This window comes from Silene latifolia, chromosome 8 (assembly GCF_048544455.1).
Source record: "Silene latifolia isolate original U9 population chromosome 8, ASM4854445v1, whole genome shotgun sequence".
Lineage (NCBI taxonomy): Eukaryota > Viridiplantae > Streptophyta > Magnoliopsida > Caryophyllales > Caryophyllaceae > Silene > Silene latifolia.
Window position 1 is genome coordinate 28,843,112 of NC_133533.1, and position 16,361 is coordinate 28,859,472.

Consider the following 16,361-nt stretch of genomic DNA (forward strand, 5'->3'; position numbering starts at 1 on the left):
TTGTATTTTTGTTTTATGACAATAATCACATGTTAAAGATACGTTATAGTCCTAAAATTTAAGGGAATTTTACGGATATTTCCCTACAAAAGCGTTTCCCACAACTTGGACTAGGGCCTGCGGGAGTCTGTAAGTCCGGTATCATCCTACCGCCATGTTATCCTAGCTTCCGAACATGCCACTTAAATGGGACCTCTGAATCAGTATGCTAATTCCGGTTATCTTGGGTATGCCCCTTGAATGGGACCTCTGAGCCAAGTGTCGTTGTATTGTCGATATGTTGGGATGGTCCGCATATCGATGTATCATCGTCTCTATGAGACATCTGTGAGTCTTTCGTGCTATATGTTGGGCGCTACCTTGGTAAGTTTTAGGGATCGATGTGTCAGAAGAATGCTCAGAGAGCTTATGCTATACAAGTACGGACAGCACATCCCAAAGCTGCGTGTGGAGGGATTGTCGTTAGGATAGTAGTCGACCAGCTGCCACTGAGGAGCTGCGTGTTCCAAGATGTTGTGGAGTGGGTATATGCGCATATTTTGGCGACTGAATTTCAGTCGCCAAATTGGCGACTACCACTAAATCTGTCGCCAAATCTAAAAAATCAGTCGCCACTTTTGATTCCCTTTTTAAAAAAGTCAGTCGCCAGATTAGCGACTGATTTCAGTCGCCAGATTAGCGACTGATTTCAGTCGCTAATCTGAAAATCAGTCGCCAATTTGGCGACTACCGCTATCAGTCGCCAAATTTCGGTCGCTTGTTTTAGTTTTTCTTGTAGTGCTTTCAGATATCTTGGCAATTATTATTTCACGGTTGTGATCGTGTGCAGACCTTGACAGTTAGGATTGTCTTGGTGCCTCAAAGTGTATGGGACATGTCACTTAAATGGGACCTCAGAGTTCATTCATTAGCCGTCTGTTCTTCCCCACGATTCTGGTTGCTAAACCAAGTCAATTTAGTTGTCCGATCCTATTGAGCACTAAGGGTGAGATGTAAACCTCCTAGTATCGATATGATCCGACGGGATTGATGCTCCCACTCGTACTCAAGGTGAGATGCAAGTCGTGAGTATGCGTGTGACATTAGTAGTCACGTCTCGTGCTTTTTGTGAAGAAAATAAATATTTTAAAAAGAAATGACTACAAGTTTTTATCCGTATAACGTCTACTTGGATTTACCATATTCTGATTGATATAATATGTTGTTGAACAATGTCATTATATTCACATGTTTATTATGTCATATGCCAATATGAACCAATGTGTTAATTCATGTACATATCACATGTGTACACGTCGATGTTGTAATGTGACTGGAGTTGTATGTTTGACCGCCTAATTGCATTACTAATATTCTCCATGATAGAGACCGTTGATAGAGGACGGTTAGGTTACTCCCACTAAGTGGGACAGTTTTATTTTAATGATGTTTCAGGTAACATTGATCTTGAAGACTTGGACTTAAGAGGGGACTGTCGAGAGAATAAAACATCTTATGTTGATCTTTCATGAGTTTATGTAGCAAACTTTTATTAAAGTCGGACCTTGCTTTAATTTGTAATTTGGATATTAAACCTTGTTTTATGTTCTAAACATCCAGTTTTATGAATCGACTCATTACGAGTTGACGGTTTTAGATTTTACTGATTTTTATGACTTATCTGTCTTTCCGCTTTCGTTAATTAAGTCATTAGAGAAACTGGGTTGTTACACAACATCTGACTAATAGGCAAACATGAATGACTTATTTGTCGAGTTTCGGATTTTAACTATTGAGAGCTGGGTCACTTGGGCAAGGGCACTTTGGTCATATCAAGTTATGACGGTATTAAATTAAACATGCACATTTTTTTTGGGGTCAATTTGTCATATTCTTTAACTTTTTTTAGCAATTTGTCACAAGTTATACTTTTTTTAGCAACCCGATGATTACCCTCCACTTTTTTTACCAATTTGGTTGTTTGCCCCAAGTCATATGATGCAAATTCGTTTTACATTTTTTTTGCCCCTTAGTTTGTAATGAGTACAACGTTTGTATACTACTCCCTCCGATTCTTCAGAATTGCCCTATTTAATTAAAATACTCCTCACATAATTTAAAAAGTAGGCCAATTCTAAAGAATCAGATATAGTATATAAAACATTCAATGTTTCTTAGTATTATTAAGGAGCATTTGGAAAGGAGTCTAAAGGAAAAAGAAAGGAAATCAAACTTCTCCATTCTCTTTGTAGTTATTTATTTGACCATTTATTTCATTCCATTTCCCCTCCATTTCTTCTCATACCCCTAAATCCCTTTACTTTCATTCCCCACCCCCCCTTGACTGTTAGTAAGCCATTCCCCTTCCCTGACTAACCATAACTACCACCAACCGGCAACCACCTTCTACCAACCCTCACAACCACGGGGGGGGGGGGGTATGCGAATGTGGCAAGTGGTGATGTAGGGAAATGAGGGTAGTTAGTCTTATATTCTTTCATCATTTCTTTCCTTTGAATAACCAAACAAGGGTGAACTTTTGGGGTAATCCTTTTCCTTTCCTCTTATTCCCATTCTGATTCTTTTTCCCTTTCTCTAATTTGAACCAAACACCTCTTAAAGATGTACTATCAGATAAGCATTTTAAGAAATGTTAATCAATGAAAAACATTTCTCTACCGTAAATTTTGGTTGATGATAATTATTTCCTTTTAATAAAAAATTACGTGTTTTTACTTTTCATTATTACCTTCATGAGTCAAACATTGATAACCTTAATTACGGTTTCACGACTCATTGAGAGAGCGTCTCATTTTGTCAAAGAATACTAGTGGTTGACCCCCAACTATTATTTGACCATTAAACCTTGCATTATTACCTTGAGATTGGTTAAAAATAGGAAAATGATAATACAACTCAACTTTTGCTTAATGTCACAAAATACAAGCTAAGTCTAAGGATAAGTTAGTATTTTCTATCTTACAAACACGAGTGATATTAATGATTATAAGCTTCCACCGGTGACAGTATGCTTTCCCAAAACACAAATTCTCAGTTTAGACGGACATTATCCGTCTAAAGTTATAAACGGGTCAAATATTATACCATTTTCATAATAACACAAACAATAAGGGGGCGTTTGGTACGGGAAAGGGTAAGAGAATGAAATCAAGAAAGGGTAAGAGAGGGAAATGAATGGGATCACCCATATTATACTTGGGTGTTTGGTTGACAATTAGAGAAAAAGGGAATTAAAAGCCAACATCCACCACCTCCACCACCATTACCCACCACCTGCCACCATTATCTACACCGACACCACCACAAGTAGCGGCGCCGACGATCTTCCTCACGGTACCCCACGACGAACCTAATCACCGCGCCCCACGCCCTCAACAAACACCACAATCCTGACCCAAAACACCTTATTCATTCTAAAAAATTCCACCACAACCCTTCGAAAACCCCTCCCCCACCGCTTAAAACACAGATCTGGTGTGGCCGGCGTCGGGCGGTTGCAGTGGTGTGGCCGAGGAAGGTGTTGGTGGTGGTTGGTGGGGTGGGAGAGTTACTGAAGGTGTTGGTGTGGTGTTTAGTGGTTGAGGATATGGGGTAGCGTGGGCAGGCGGCGTCCCTGGTGGTGGTTGTGTCGGTGTGGTGGGTGTAGGATGTAGGTGGCAGTGGTTGCCGGTGTGAGAGGGTGTTGGTGGGAGTGGTGAAAATAGGGAGTAAGAGGAAGAAGGGATTATGGGGGGAGGGGCAAAGATGAGAATGGTTTTGGGGGTAGGGGGGCATGGGTTACCCTTTCTTTGTGTCAAACAAACAACAACAAAAGAAATCAACCATTTTTATTCTCTTTCCCCTTCCTTATTCCCCCCAACCAAACGCCCCCTAAGTAGGATGTCACGCTTTGTCTTGTTATGTAAGTGATGATATATTTGACCAATTTATACTTTAATGAGATATATCTGTCTAAAGTGACATTAATTGTTCCCAAAATTACGCTTTACATTCCGATCAAAGTATCGGACCGTAACCCATCGCCCCCCAGAAACACGAGACACTTCCTCTCCGAAATCAGACTCCATTTTCAAAAATCCAATTTCAATTACCAAAATAAACAAATCCTCGCCGGCCGGCATATTTCTCTCTTCACCGCCACCGCCGCCATGCAAACTCCGGTCAAATTCCTCGACACTTGCAACCACCTCGCCATAATCACACCTCACCACCACCACCGCTTCAACCACCGTCCGCCGCCGTATCTCTCCCGCCCGAACTCCTCTCTTACGATTTCCTGCCGGAACCCTAACCCTAACCCTAATGTCGGCGGAGAGAGAGTGAATAAAGCGGTGGTTAAAGCCAAGGGAAAAGATAATGTATGGAGCATAGACAATGAGATGGCGAAGGCGGTGGAGGAGAAAGAAAAGTCAAAGAGACGGAAGAACAACAACAAGGGTAAATTTGGAAAAAGAGTTAAGAAATTTGGTAAGGGTGACAATTTTATTGTTTCTGGTTCTATGTTGATGGAAGTCGAAAATGTTCTGCAAACTCAGGTAATCTTATGAAAAGTTTCTATTTTTTACAACTGAAATTGTCTGAACTGAACTGAATTACGGAAATTAAAGTACAAAAGAACGGGGCCTAGTACCTTTAATTTCCAATTTATGTTTATAACTTCGAATGCTGGCTCCGCTACAGCTAGTTGGTATTGAGGGATGTTATCGTGGAGGCCTTAGAAAGTTAGAAACTTCGAATGCTGGCTCCGCTACAGCTAGTTGGTACTTGATCAGTTATATTTGTAGAGTGGAAATTTGCTCTATGAAATTGTGTACTCCCCGTCCCGGTCAATTGTTGTCCTTTGGTTTTGGCACAAAGACCAAGAAAAGAGAAGGGCGCCAATTACTAAATGACAATTGTACCAAATTGTGTGTGAAGGATCAAATTGCTCATTAAGTTCATTCTTAAAATAGAAAGGACAACAATTAACTGAGACACCCAAAAATGGAATAAGACAACAAATGACCGGGACAGAGGGAGTATTTATATTCGATTTTTTTTGGTAATTTTGTAGTCTTGCGGTGTTCATGATTTATTTAGAGGAAATCCGCCTACATTTTCAGTATCTCGGTGATTGATCTTGTTCTCTTACCATGCTAAAAACGGTTAATTGAGGGCCATTTGTTGTGATTTTCAATAGGCTGAATTACTGTCAATTATGCCGAAGTACTTGGTTTGTATCGACGCCAATCTAGCCAGTAATTACTAATTAATACTCCGTATGAGTTGAAGGCTATATTTGGTCGATTACTCGAGTTTATTTGCCACTACAATTACAATGGCAGGGATCCATTTAACGGAGTTTACTTGTAGAATATACATTCTACTACAAGAAATTTGTCATTTTAAAACCGGTTAAGAATAATAACAAGGGTAAATTTGGAAAGAGAGTTAAGAAGTCTGTTAAGGGTGAGAATTTTATTGTTTCTGGTTCTATGTTGATGGAAGTTGAAAATGTTTTGCAAACTCAGGTACGACAATTGCAATGAGAATCTAATTATTATTTAACCAAACGTAAACAAATAATTGAGGTGGGATGTATGTTTTAACTTGGGGTCCGTCACTCCGGCTCACCGCTAGTTAGAGTGAGTTTGTAAGGTATTGAGGCGAGTTGTTATCATGGAGGGAGGCCTTAGAAACTCACCCTTGGTGCACTTTGCTAGACGTAATCAGTTAATCTTTCTCTCTGTCCCAATCATTTGTCTAACTATGTCCGGAAAAGAAGGTAAATAAATGATTGGGACGAAGAGTTTATTTGTAGTGTGTTAATTATCTCTATGAATTGTACTCGACATTTTGGTAGGAATGTTGGATGGTGTTTGTAAGCTGTGTTGGAGAATTAGTAGACATATGCTTGATGGATAACAATTTGTTTGGTATTTTGTTATCTAATGATATGATATGATTTAGTATGAGAGGGAAAACGGCATAGGTTATAGATATTCAAAAGGTGTTTGTCTTGTTGCCTTCTAATGCTAAAGAAGGATGATTGAGGGCTAATTGTTGGGATTTACAATATACTGTCAGTTTACTCAGTTTTGTCAAAACGTTGTTGAAGGTGTTCGTTAGCTTGAGTGATTATTAGGATTAAAGGTTATACTCGCTAGAGCGTAATCGCCATTACAATGGCAGGAATCCATATAATGGAATTGACTTGTAGTATATAGAAGTACATGCTATTAAAAGAAATCTGTCCATATAAGGGATCCATATTGTCGTGGACTTGTAGCATATGTCATATACTCCATGTCTGATGTCTCCATGATATTAGAAGAAATTTCTGGTGTGTGGAGTTTCTGAAAACTGGCAATAAAAAAAAGGTTACAATTCTTGTCTTGGCTTAGTAATTACTTCCAAATGAGTTTTGAAGTATGATGAGGAGATATGTCTCCTGATGTAAGTAAACTTTGGTGTATTATGCAATTTGTGTATGCTTTATTACATTTTTACCAACATATGACGAGGAGATAAATTTCTCATAGGAACCTGTCATAAGACCATTATGGAACACTTTTGTGAGTAGTGTAAGTGGGATATGGAAAGGAGTTGGAGCGGTATTTTCGCCAACTACTGCTGAAATGGAGCCAGTTGAAGCAGGAAGCAACAATGAGTATCTTTATGATTGCTACATTCTTTCACATCTACAAGCTGCAGGTTCGGATGGGAAGTCGTCTCAAATCCAGAGGAAAATTAACTGGGTTACTTTAAACCCATACGGTGAGAAACGACAAGAAAGTGGTGACAATAGCGGTGAAAATGGCGAAGGAAAACGTGAACATATTAACTCTATTGTGAAAGGAAAGGGTCATAGAACAAACCATACCATGCCTAAGTTTGAGTCATTCAACTTTGAGAAGAGTGATGTGATGGAAGAGGATATAATGGGGATGGAGCCTGGCCTTGTTTTCTTTGAGGTATGTTATCATTTTCTATACTTTTATTAAGTCGAATATTTTTTCTTCTACTCGTTGATATTCATCTGCAACTTAGTAGCATCACCACATTGTATTGTATTATGACAAGATCATAGTATCCTACATTGACAATTCTCATGACTTGTGCCTTTTATAAGTTTGTTTGTATAGTTGGTTACTGAAGTGGCTCTTACAATTTATGCACTAATCCTCCTGTTACTACTTGGTTGCGGGCTTTGTGATTGCTAACGGTGGTCAATCTTTCTTTATGTTGCCATGTTGTATTGTGGAAAGCCGAAACTGAAGTGAGATAAAACATAAAGTCCACCAAGTGGAGATTTCAAACTTTGAAGTAAACTGTCATATAACTTCCTAGCCACCTTAAATTTTTGTCCATGATGTATAAATTCCGGAACCGAGTTTCAACAGGGCAGAAATTGCATGAGTGTCATGTAGTAACCTTTGTGGCAAAAACCTGAGCAAAAACGAAGCTGGCTGGTAGCCAGAGATCTTAACTTCTCTCGAGTAAATTATGTGAAATTGTAGCTACTACTGTGAAAGCTATATGACGGCCCATACCGCCATACGTGCTGCGGTGAGGTGCCAATCTTTTCAACTTTAGAAACACACACACACACACATGGTTTGTTAATTGTTTATATGTATATGGGAAAAGTCTATTTACAGTTTTCCTTGACAACTCACCAAATCAATTAGTAGATCTAAATTTCTTGCAGGACGGATCTTATTCTAGAGGACCAGTTGACATTCCTGTTGCTGAAGTTGATGACTCCAACTACTATCTCTCTCCAACATATAAGTTTGAACAAGTAGGTTTCTTTTTCTTATCTATGCTTTGCTTTTTTGAAACCGGGCATTTGAGAGTGTTGTATACTCAATATCTTCAATTTCTGTTCTATCTGATCATTTTAGAACACTTTTAATGAACTCATTCCTCAACTAGTACACTTCTTGTCTTACTTTAATACTTTGATTATTATGCTTACTCTTTGCAAGGAATACTTAGTAGTATGTATATGTTTCAAGTACTTCCTACCGGGAAGTGGCTTCTCTAATCGATGTTCACAATATGCCATTCGAACATTTCCGTGAATTCACATGGTCGTTTTTTATTGTTGTCTTCCAAAGTATGTGAATTCATTTAGGAGGTGTTTGGTTGGCATTAGTTGTTATCATCATTATATATTTACGTCTACCATGCTTCGCTTTAATAGTTTCATAGCATTCATCTGATTGGTTGTCTTATCTTTCTTGTTCATAGTGCTTGGTGAAGGGCTGCCACAAGAGATTACGAATTGTGCATACAATAGAATTTAGTAACGGTGGTGCTGACATCCAGATATTAAGGGTTGCTGTTTATGAAGAACAATGGGTCGGTCCTGCTAATATCGATGAAGACAGGTATTCTTACCTTTTCCAATTTCCATATCCACTAATCCACTACACTTACCGCTGAATATAATACCATCGTCAAATACTGTTCCAAGAACTGAGGACAACAATTCAAATTTACCGGAGTCTGAATTCTCCACCTTCCTTGTTAAACTTGCCACATGGTTTACAATCTTGTTGCTCTCCCTCTCTATGAAACTATGCTCATCACATGGGTTCCCCTGGGCACTCCCTTAGTCTCTAGATATATCGCTGCACCCGTATCCACACACACTCGACTTTTGTACATAAATTCAACGTTTCCCATATCATGTCATGTAACATGTTCTCAACCCAAACTTGTTGAACCAGTGAAGTTGAGCTCGATATGAAGCCGTTTTCTCAGCGAAAGAGAACTCGCGCATCAGAGTTGACTGGACCATGGAAAGTCTTTGAGATGAGTGCCTCACCAATCTATGGCGATGACATGGCAACACAAGAAGGCGATGGACCCCCTTATGTCTACCTTTGCATGGAGACAATGAAAAAGAGAAGCTTGCCCGAAAACCCCTCCTACTTTGGGGAAGAAGAGATGGTGGATTTGCAGGATGTGACCGTTCTTTGGCTCCCGGGTGGGGTTACTTCCTACGTTGATGTCAGTAAGGATGGGATTCTGTGCATTGGAGTAGGGTGGTACTCTGATGAAGGGATTAACCTCGTCATGGAAAGAGATTATGAAACTGACGGGAAGCTTAGGGAGGTACGGTCGAAGACCGAGATAAAGCGTAGGTGGACAGATCCTGCCTCTTTGTAGATGTTCTGTTTGTGAAATCTGTTCATCTTGTGTATATTTGTGTTCATAACGTAATTTTATAGGATAGGTTGCCTTTCTTGCGGTCTTGCCTTGTTATTGAAATGAAAGTTCGCCGTTCTAGCTTTGCATTTCCCACAATTTACCATAACTCATGATGCTACCATATGCCATGCTATGTAACGTAAAAGGGTCGTGTTATACGAAGTTGACAAATTACATTCAGCCATCAATTTTCCCATTTACGTTTCCGCTTTGCTTAGGGCTGTCAATGATATGAGCCGGCTCGTAGAGCCCTCGGAATCGGCTCGGTCAAAACGAGCTCGAGCCGAGTTTGGCTAAATACGAGCTCAGCAAGGCTCGGCTCGGAAGCTCGTTTAGGCTCATTTATAATTTTTTTTTGTATAATCTTTATGTTGTAGTATTATGTTTATTTCAAATTATATGTTATTTAGACATTTATATAAGTATATTATGATATAATATTTTTTTAATATTTTATAATTTAGTTGTTTTTCAAAAATATTTATAATTAATTAGATTTAAAAGGTGAGAAAGTGAAAATATATAATGACAAAACAAGCTCGATTTGAACTCGAGCCGAGCTCGAGCTTTTCCCGAGCTGAGCTCGAACCTCAAATTTTTAGGCTCGACGAGCTTTGAGCCGAGCCGAGCTCGAGCTAAAAAATTCGAGCTGAGTCTGAGCCCACCCAAGCTCGAGCTCAGCTCGTCTCGTTTACACCCATTCAGCCTTCACTCTTCTTTTCTTCCACTAAAAACAGCTGAATTGAAAAAAATTTAAACTAAAGAAAATAAATATAAAAAAGAATAAATACTGTAACTTGTCACAAATCTTATTAGATGAATGAGTATCAAGAATGCTTTAGAGTAATTGCAACTAAGAGAGCCTCCGAATGCAATTTCCTTTGTGGAAGCGTGGAAGTTCGCCCTTGCCGGTGGCTTAGGATGCCATCAAAAGCTTTGTATTTTTCTTCGCATAAGTTCATTAAAGCAAACTGAAGAATTGAAGACCGGAAAGACAGCCGAAAATTCTTGTGAGCTTGAGAAGAAAGCTTCATAGCTAAGAGGTATCGATAAGAAGTATTACGCCAACTACACGGTGATCGGGTTAGGGTATACCAACACCGGGCCTGATGACAGACATGTATTGGACACTTAAGCCTCTAGCCGGAAAGAAAATTGAACTCCAAGCTTGCCGAAGGTGAGTAGAAGATGAGATGTTGGAGCAAAGTAAAGCAGTAGAGGCGACATGCGCAATGACGTTGAATAACATAAAGACAGGTGATACGTAAAACGGGGCTGGGAATCTGTATGCGGAAATATAGTCTACCGAAGGCCAGAGAACAGTTAAGCAACTACCAGCATTCATATAGTCGGGGATGAGATGAAATATTATCTAACCGACAAAAATATATAGATTTCCAGATGAATTGAAGTTTGAAGTGGAACATTCCTAATTTAGAATTCGAATGCAAAGACAAAACATTACCTTCACATTTTCAGAGGACTATAGAATGATATACTCCATCACAATGGCACACAGGTAATGCTAAAAGAATTCAAAGTCCAAGTATTTACCGCCACCCGACTTTGTGTCATTGCTAGGCATCCTTTTGCTGACAGTATCGACGCCCATCGTGTCAGCCACGCCAAACTTACCAGGCAATTCCATTTCGACAGGTTGTGGTATCTCAGGTGGTGTACTACACCGTATCAAGGCCCAATTAACTCCTTCGAAGAACGGGTGTTGTTTGATCTCAGTTGCACCCCTTTTCACTCCAAGACGATTTTGTGGCTCTTTGACCAATAAACCCCGTATCAAATCTCGGCTTGCATAGCTCGTTGGGGGAGAATCCGGAAATTTCAGTTGTTGCCCGACCACATTGAAGAGAGTAGCGCGATTGCCTGAGCCTTTAAATGGAGTTTTACCGTATAAGAGTTCGTGCAAGAAAACACCGAATGTCCACCAATCAACGGCACTACCATGGCCTTCTCCCTTGATGATTTCGGGGGCTAGGTATTCATGGGTCCCAACAAATGACATGGATCGAGCTTGGGTCGGTTCAGCAACGAGCTCAGGCAAAGTTCTGGACAGAAACCCGGGATCATTTTTGGGATGTGGCATCTTTTTCTTGCTTTTCTTGGAGAATATTCTAGGAAGGAGACATGACGGTTGGATACAAACGGTTGAGGGCTCAATACAAGCTGGTTGCACACAAAATGTATTTCCCGAGCCAGAATCATTGGAAGTTCTTACAAGGGTTGGTGAGACAGTGCATCGCAAAGAAAGGTCGAAATCTGAGAGCATTATATGGCCATCATCACGGACTAAGACATTTTCTGGTTTCAGGTCTCGGTATACAACTCCAAGCATGTGAAGATATTCTAGTGCCAATAAGACTTCAGCCGCATAAAACCTGCTTGGGTTAAAAAATAAAGGGTAAGGACTAATGAGAGCGAAACTTTACTTCAACCATTCTGATCAAGTACAGATCACAAAGCATCATATTCAAGATGAGATATGCAAAATAGGATGGTTTATCCTGAAATAGTCCCTCGGATATGCGTAAACAACCATTGAAACTTGGTCACTGTTGCCAACACAGTTAAACATCTGGTTCATACTTAACTTCGACAGCAAATGCACCAAGACCATCGGGAGGTGTTTCTACTCGAAATTTAAGAGGAAGACGCCGAAATTGAGACAAAGAGGAACAGCATTGAAGCTGACTCTACCTGAGAGTCGGGGAACAAAGGGAAAATGACCCAAAACCCAAATTTACCTGATATGACCTGAACTCAGATGGCTCAATATTCCTATCTCAATTACCTGAACAAAAACCACTTGACTAAAAAATGTCCGCCACTACGAGTTGAAACAAAAGCACCCGAAATATCTACCTTGAAATTGCATCTAACTTTATTTACATAACAACTGACAAAAATCTAAATACAATCCAAAATGACCCTACTTACATCATAAAGACTTGACTCATAAAGTCAGAAGGCTCATAACCACCCGACCTAGATGCCCTATTTACCAGGTCTAGCCGTCTAGGTGGTGCGAGAAAATAAATAGAATGTCATGATTTTTCACAAGCATTATAACCACATCATTTGAAAACATAAATATAGTTCACGACTGTACAAAATTGAATGATGACTGATGAAGCATACCGTGCTGCATACTCTGAGAAATGTTTTCCGGGCTGCCGTTGTCTTAAAAAATGAAGATCGCCTCCAGGACAGTACTCCATTACTAAACAAGAGAACCTGTCGGTCTCAAAATGAGTATACAAAGTTGGTAGAAATGGGTGATCAAGAAGCTGCAAAATCTCCCTTTCTGTTTGAGCTCTAATTAACTTTTTCCTAGAAGCAAGAGATGATTTATCCATTACTTTCATAGCAAAGTAACAACGCGTGCCACTTAGCTCAGAAAGATACACACTCCCGATGTCCCCACATCCTAACCGTTTGAGTAGCCTGAAATGACTCATACCCATCATTCCATCCCGACACCTAATGGCAAGAATAGCCTTCCATCTAGGATCATTCCCTTTGTGCGGCTTATTAGCACTTCCAGTAAGGTTACTCCAGTTACTATCATCACTAAGACCACTACTATCGCTTACACGACTCATGCTAGTTTTTGCGCTTTCAAGCAAGTCTCCTCTAATGCCAAATTTAGTATACTCAAAGTGTTTTTCAATGCTTAACATTCCATCACTTACAACCCCATCACTTCTATATGTGCTTGCACAACTATTAGCTATGCTCATAGATCTTACTACACTAGTACTATCGATACTACTAAGAGGGCTTGGAGGAACAGAAGTATCCCAAACACATTCCTTCTCATCGGACTCGGGAAGGAGAGATGCTTCAGTATTTTGTGATGCTCGAGAAACTAGAAATGGCGATGAAATAGAATTAAAATCATTTGGTTTCTCCACCAAGTTGAGAGGGACTCGGAGTGAAAGATCGTCGAGAAAAGGGCCTTTATGAGACATGCTCTTCACCAAATACCCGGAATCTGGATTCTTTGGACCCATAGGAACATACACTTGTCTCATCAGATCTGTATCAACAGGCTCTGGAGGATGACTAGCACCCGAAAAGGAACTCGATCTGCCATCATCAATAGAATCATCACTACGATTTGATGTGATAACATCCAACATCTGCTCATCTTGTTCCTGCAAGAAGGTTTTCCCCTCCCATGGCCTTGTAGGCACGGGAAAATCTAGGTCCTTGAAGTCTCGTTCTTTAGATCGATCTAACTGCTCTCTTGCAGAAATAACCTTATTCCCGACTATAAGACTAGCAGAAGCTGGGTTTGATGGACGTGACTTCCGGTCTACAATTCTCTCCATATCATCACAGATATCTTCACAAATATCTCCTGTCACAAATAACCACAGCAAATGGGATTACAATTTGCTAGCAGAAATAACTTATGATCTTGCAACAACAGAATACAGTTTCCGCTTTTACGTCAATCTGAAATTATATCAGTATGGTTTCAAACAAGAGAATGCGAGTCATTATGGTGGTAAAAGCAAGAGGAAGCACTAACCAGACATAAATACTATCAACCAGAAAGAAAGAAAGGATGAAGGAAAAGTAGTCAACTTACAATCAGGACATACATACCCTACAAAGGTGCACTGATTAAAGCAGTATAAAGATGAGGGACAATGAAATACTTAACTTGAGTAGCAATCATCACTAAACAGTATAATATTGAAACTTGAGTAGAGCAATCATCATTGGTACACCCAGAAAAGGAATACGTAAACTATTGACAGGGACGGAGGGCTATAATATGAATGCAATACAGACATACAGTACAAAAGGAAAAATACACCAAAAGAAAACAAGGAAAAAGATGCTAAAATTTAAAGGCAAATACCCAGAATTCCCAAAAATAAGAAAAGTTAGATTCTTTGGGTATATTATTAGAACACAGGCAAATATTCAAAAGTATTAACAAAACCCAACTCAATTAACTTCTAAATTTCTGCATTTCTGCAATCCAATAACAACATTACCACAGTCCCTTAACGACTAGGTCGGATGTATGCAGTCTTATCCTAGTGCTAACAACACAAATAGGTTGTTCCGAATGACCCAAGATAAACAAAAACAAGAAAAAATGCATCTAGCAAAGCACTAACTTAACAAAATTAGTAATTATCAAGCATGTAAGTTTAATGGGCAAAATAAAATAACGTTGTGAAGGAAAAAAAACGTAAACAAATGATTGAGACGGAGGAGAGAAGTGGGTTAGTGAAGTGGGCATACATATAAATATCAGAAATGATTCAAATTGTCGTCAAAACACCCTGAAATTGAATGTGCCACTATTTCCACTTAAATGAAAATCCTGCAACAACAAAATTGGCAGAAGAATCCAGAAAATGAAGAGAGTTAGAGAGAGATAGAGGAAGAGTAGTTAGAGAGAGAAACAGTCAGGTGTTTAAATAAATAAAATACAGTTGTTTCCTGTATTGTTTGGGTCTATGAGAAATAAATGAAGACAGCATAAAAAGGAATGCTACTCAGACGGCCTATTTGTCCGAAGACTTACGATGGCCTATCCACTATCCAGTTTATTAGAAATATTAGTTAGTCTTTATCATGACTTGATTAATTAGTGAGAGGATTGGTGTATCTTAAAACAAATAGAGGTCAGGTCACGACACCGAAAAACGGGCCTAAAAGGAATGCTACTCGGACAACCTATTTCGTCGAAGATGGTTTATTCACGTGCAGACTTAACTTGTCATTTTTTTTAATACCCAACTTTTTAAGTTTTGTGACGTGATATCCTTGAGATTTGATTTTCAAGCACAACGTGCCATTTTTATCGTTCTTAAAATTTTCAATTGAGCATAAATCATAAACCAGAAATCGGAATTGACTAATTTTTTTTTCCAAATTGATGATCTCTTCAAGATCTACAGATTGATAAAACGAAAATGGTCATTCGAAAATTTAAAATCGAAGATATGGTTGATTTGAGATTTTCGATAAAAAAAAAAACGTACATAATGTCGGTCGACAATTTTTTTCTCAGATCGTATATTATGGCAAGATAATTGTTTTAGAAAAAAGATTTTGCCGAATCTGAATTCCGATCTACGAGTTATGCTCAATTGAATGTTTTTATAGCGACAAAAATGACATATTGGGCATGAAAATCAAACATGGAGGGTATTATGTATACAAACTTAAAATATTAGGTACCATGCGCAAAGTGGTAAAGGTTAGGGATACCACGTGAATTTTCCGTTAGAAATATTCTGTAATAAATGAACCATTAGGTCTCACTTAAGAGTAAGACGGCATATTTGGTCTGAAAGTTTTAGACGATGGTCCTGCCTTCGAACTTCAAACGGAATACGCCATCTAAAATGAAAATTTTTGTAAATAAAGACACCAACAAATCTTAACGATAATTATCCTATAAACCATTTTATAATATAAGATATTATTATTTTAACTATAGAACTACTCACTCGTATTTACTAGGAATATTTTCGTAATAAATTACAACCGTGTTTAATTAATCAATTTAGAAATAAAACTTGCACAAATTCTCATTGACATATTCGTCGCAAATTAAAGACGGGTCAAGTAATACTCAAGTGGGTAGATAAGACAAAAACAGAATGTTACTCCCTAGGCAATCTGTAGCATTCTATTTTTATCTTATCTACTCACTTGATTATTACTTAACTCGTTTTCAGCTTCAGACAAATATGCCCGCCTTTAATAAATCGTGCGAAAGAAAAGAAAGAGAAGAAGAATGTCCAATTCATTATTTTTCATATTGAATTTCTTTTTGGCTTTAATGTGGGGTACATGAAGCCCCATTTCTGCTCCTTGTTTGAGCTACACATCTTTTCATGCTCAGACTTTGTCTGTATTAAATAAATCAGAATGGATGTTTCTCCCAAAAATTTGCAGAAGAAAATAATGGATGTGAGATTTGTATTTTTGGGCACAATTTTGTTCTAATAAATTGGTTAATTTTGCATTGGGACTTATAATTTTTTCTTATTTTTTAAACACAAATTCTCATTGAAGACATGACATATCCGTCACAAGCTGAAGACGGATACCATTTTATTTCACAAATGCATCCACTTTTTTCTCTCTCTCGCAACACTATTCATTAA

At 38.7% G+C, this 16,361-nt stretch overlaps 2 protein-coding genes across 5 annotated transcripts; one reads left to right on the top strand and one right to left on the bottom strand.

Annotated features, from left to right (window-relative positions):
* The first annotated feature begins 3,966 nt into the window (after positions 1 to 3,966).
* Positions 3,967 to 9,381, top strand: LOC141596664 (uncharacterized). The gene is made up of 5 exons (XM_074416881.1): positions 3,967 to 4,535; positions 6,522 to 6,953; positions 7,691 to 7,783; positions 8,236 to 8,375; positions 8,718 to 9,381. The coding sequence occupies exons 1-5, from the start codon at positions 4,149 to 4,151 to the stop codon at positions 9,157 to 9,159; spliced, it is 1,494 nt and encodes a 497-aa protein (XP_074272982.1). The 5' UTR covers positions 3,967 to 4,148; the 3' UTR covers positions 9,160 to 9,381.
* Positions 9,382 to 10,527: 1,146 nt separating this feature from the next.
* Positions 10,528 to 14,733, bottom strand: LOC141596665 (serine/threonine-protein kinase D6PKL1-like). Of its 4 annotated transcripts, none has more exons than XM_074416882.1 (3): positions 14,482 to 14,733; positions 12,355 to 13,579; positions 10,528 to 11,594 (listed from the first exon to the last, which is right to left on the bottom strand). In XM_074416882.1, exons 2-3 carry the CDS (start codon positions 13,548 to 13,550, stop codon positions 10,727 to 10,729), a joined length of 2,064 nt encoding a protein of 687 aa, XP_074272983.1. In that variant the 5' UTR covers positions 13,551 to 13,579; positions 14,482 to 14,733; the 3' UTR covers positions 10,528 to 10,726. The 4 variants fall into 4 exon arrangements, with proteins under 4 accessions (XP_074272983.1, XP_074272986.1, XP_074272985.1 ...); XM_074416885.1 differs by lacking the exon at positions 14,482 to 14,733 and adding an exon at positions 13,889 to 14,449; XM_074416884.1 differs by lacking the exon at positions 14,482 to 14,733 and adding an exon at positions 13,814 to 14,449.
* Between the last annotated feature and the right edge of the window lie 1,628 nt (positions 14,734 to 16,361).

What these genes read in the sequence shown, in the direction of transcription:
- LOC141596664 (XM_074416881.1), top strand. Translation starts at nt 4,149, where the DNA reads ATGCAAACTCCGGTCAAATTCCTCGACACTTGCAACCACCTCGCCATA. An exon ending in CTGGCCTTGTTTTCTTTGAG is followed by an intron (nt 6,954 to 7,690) that starts GTATGTTATCAT and finishes AATTTCTTGCAG; the next exon opens with GACGGATCTTATTCTAGAGG. An exon ending in GCTAATATCGATGAAGACAG is followed by an intron (nt 8,376 to 8,717) that starts GTATTCTTACCT and finishes TTGTTGAACCAG; the next exon opens with TGAAGTTGAGCTCGATATGA.
- LOC141596665 (XM_074416882.1), bottom strand. Translation starts at nt 13,550, where the DNA reads ATGGAGAGAATTGTAGACCGGAAGTCACGTCCATCAAACCCAGCTTCT. An exon ending in TTCTCAGAGTATGCAGCACG is followed by an intron (nt 11,595 to 12,354) that starts GTATGCTTCATC and finishes TAACCCAAGCAG; the next exon opens with GTTTTATGCGGCTGAAGTCT.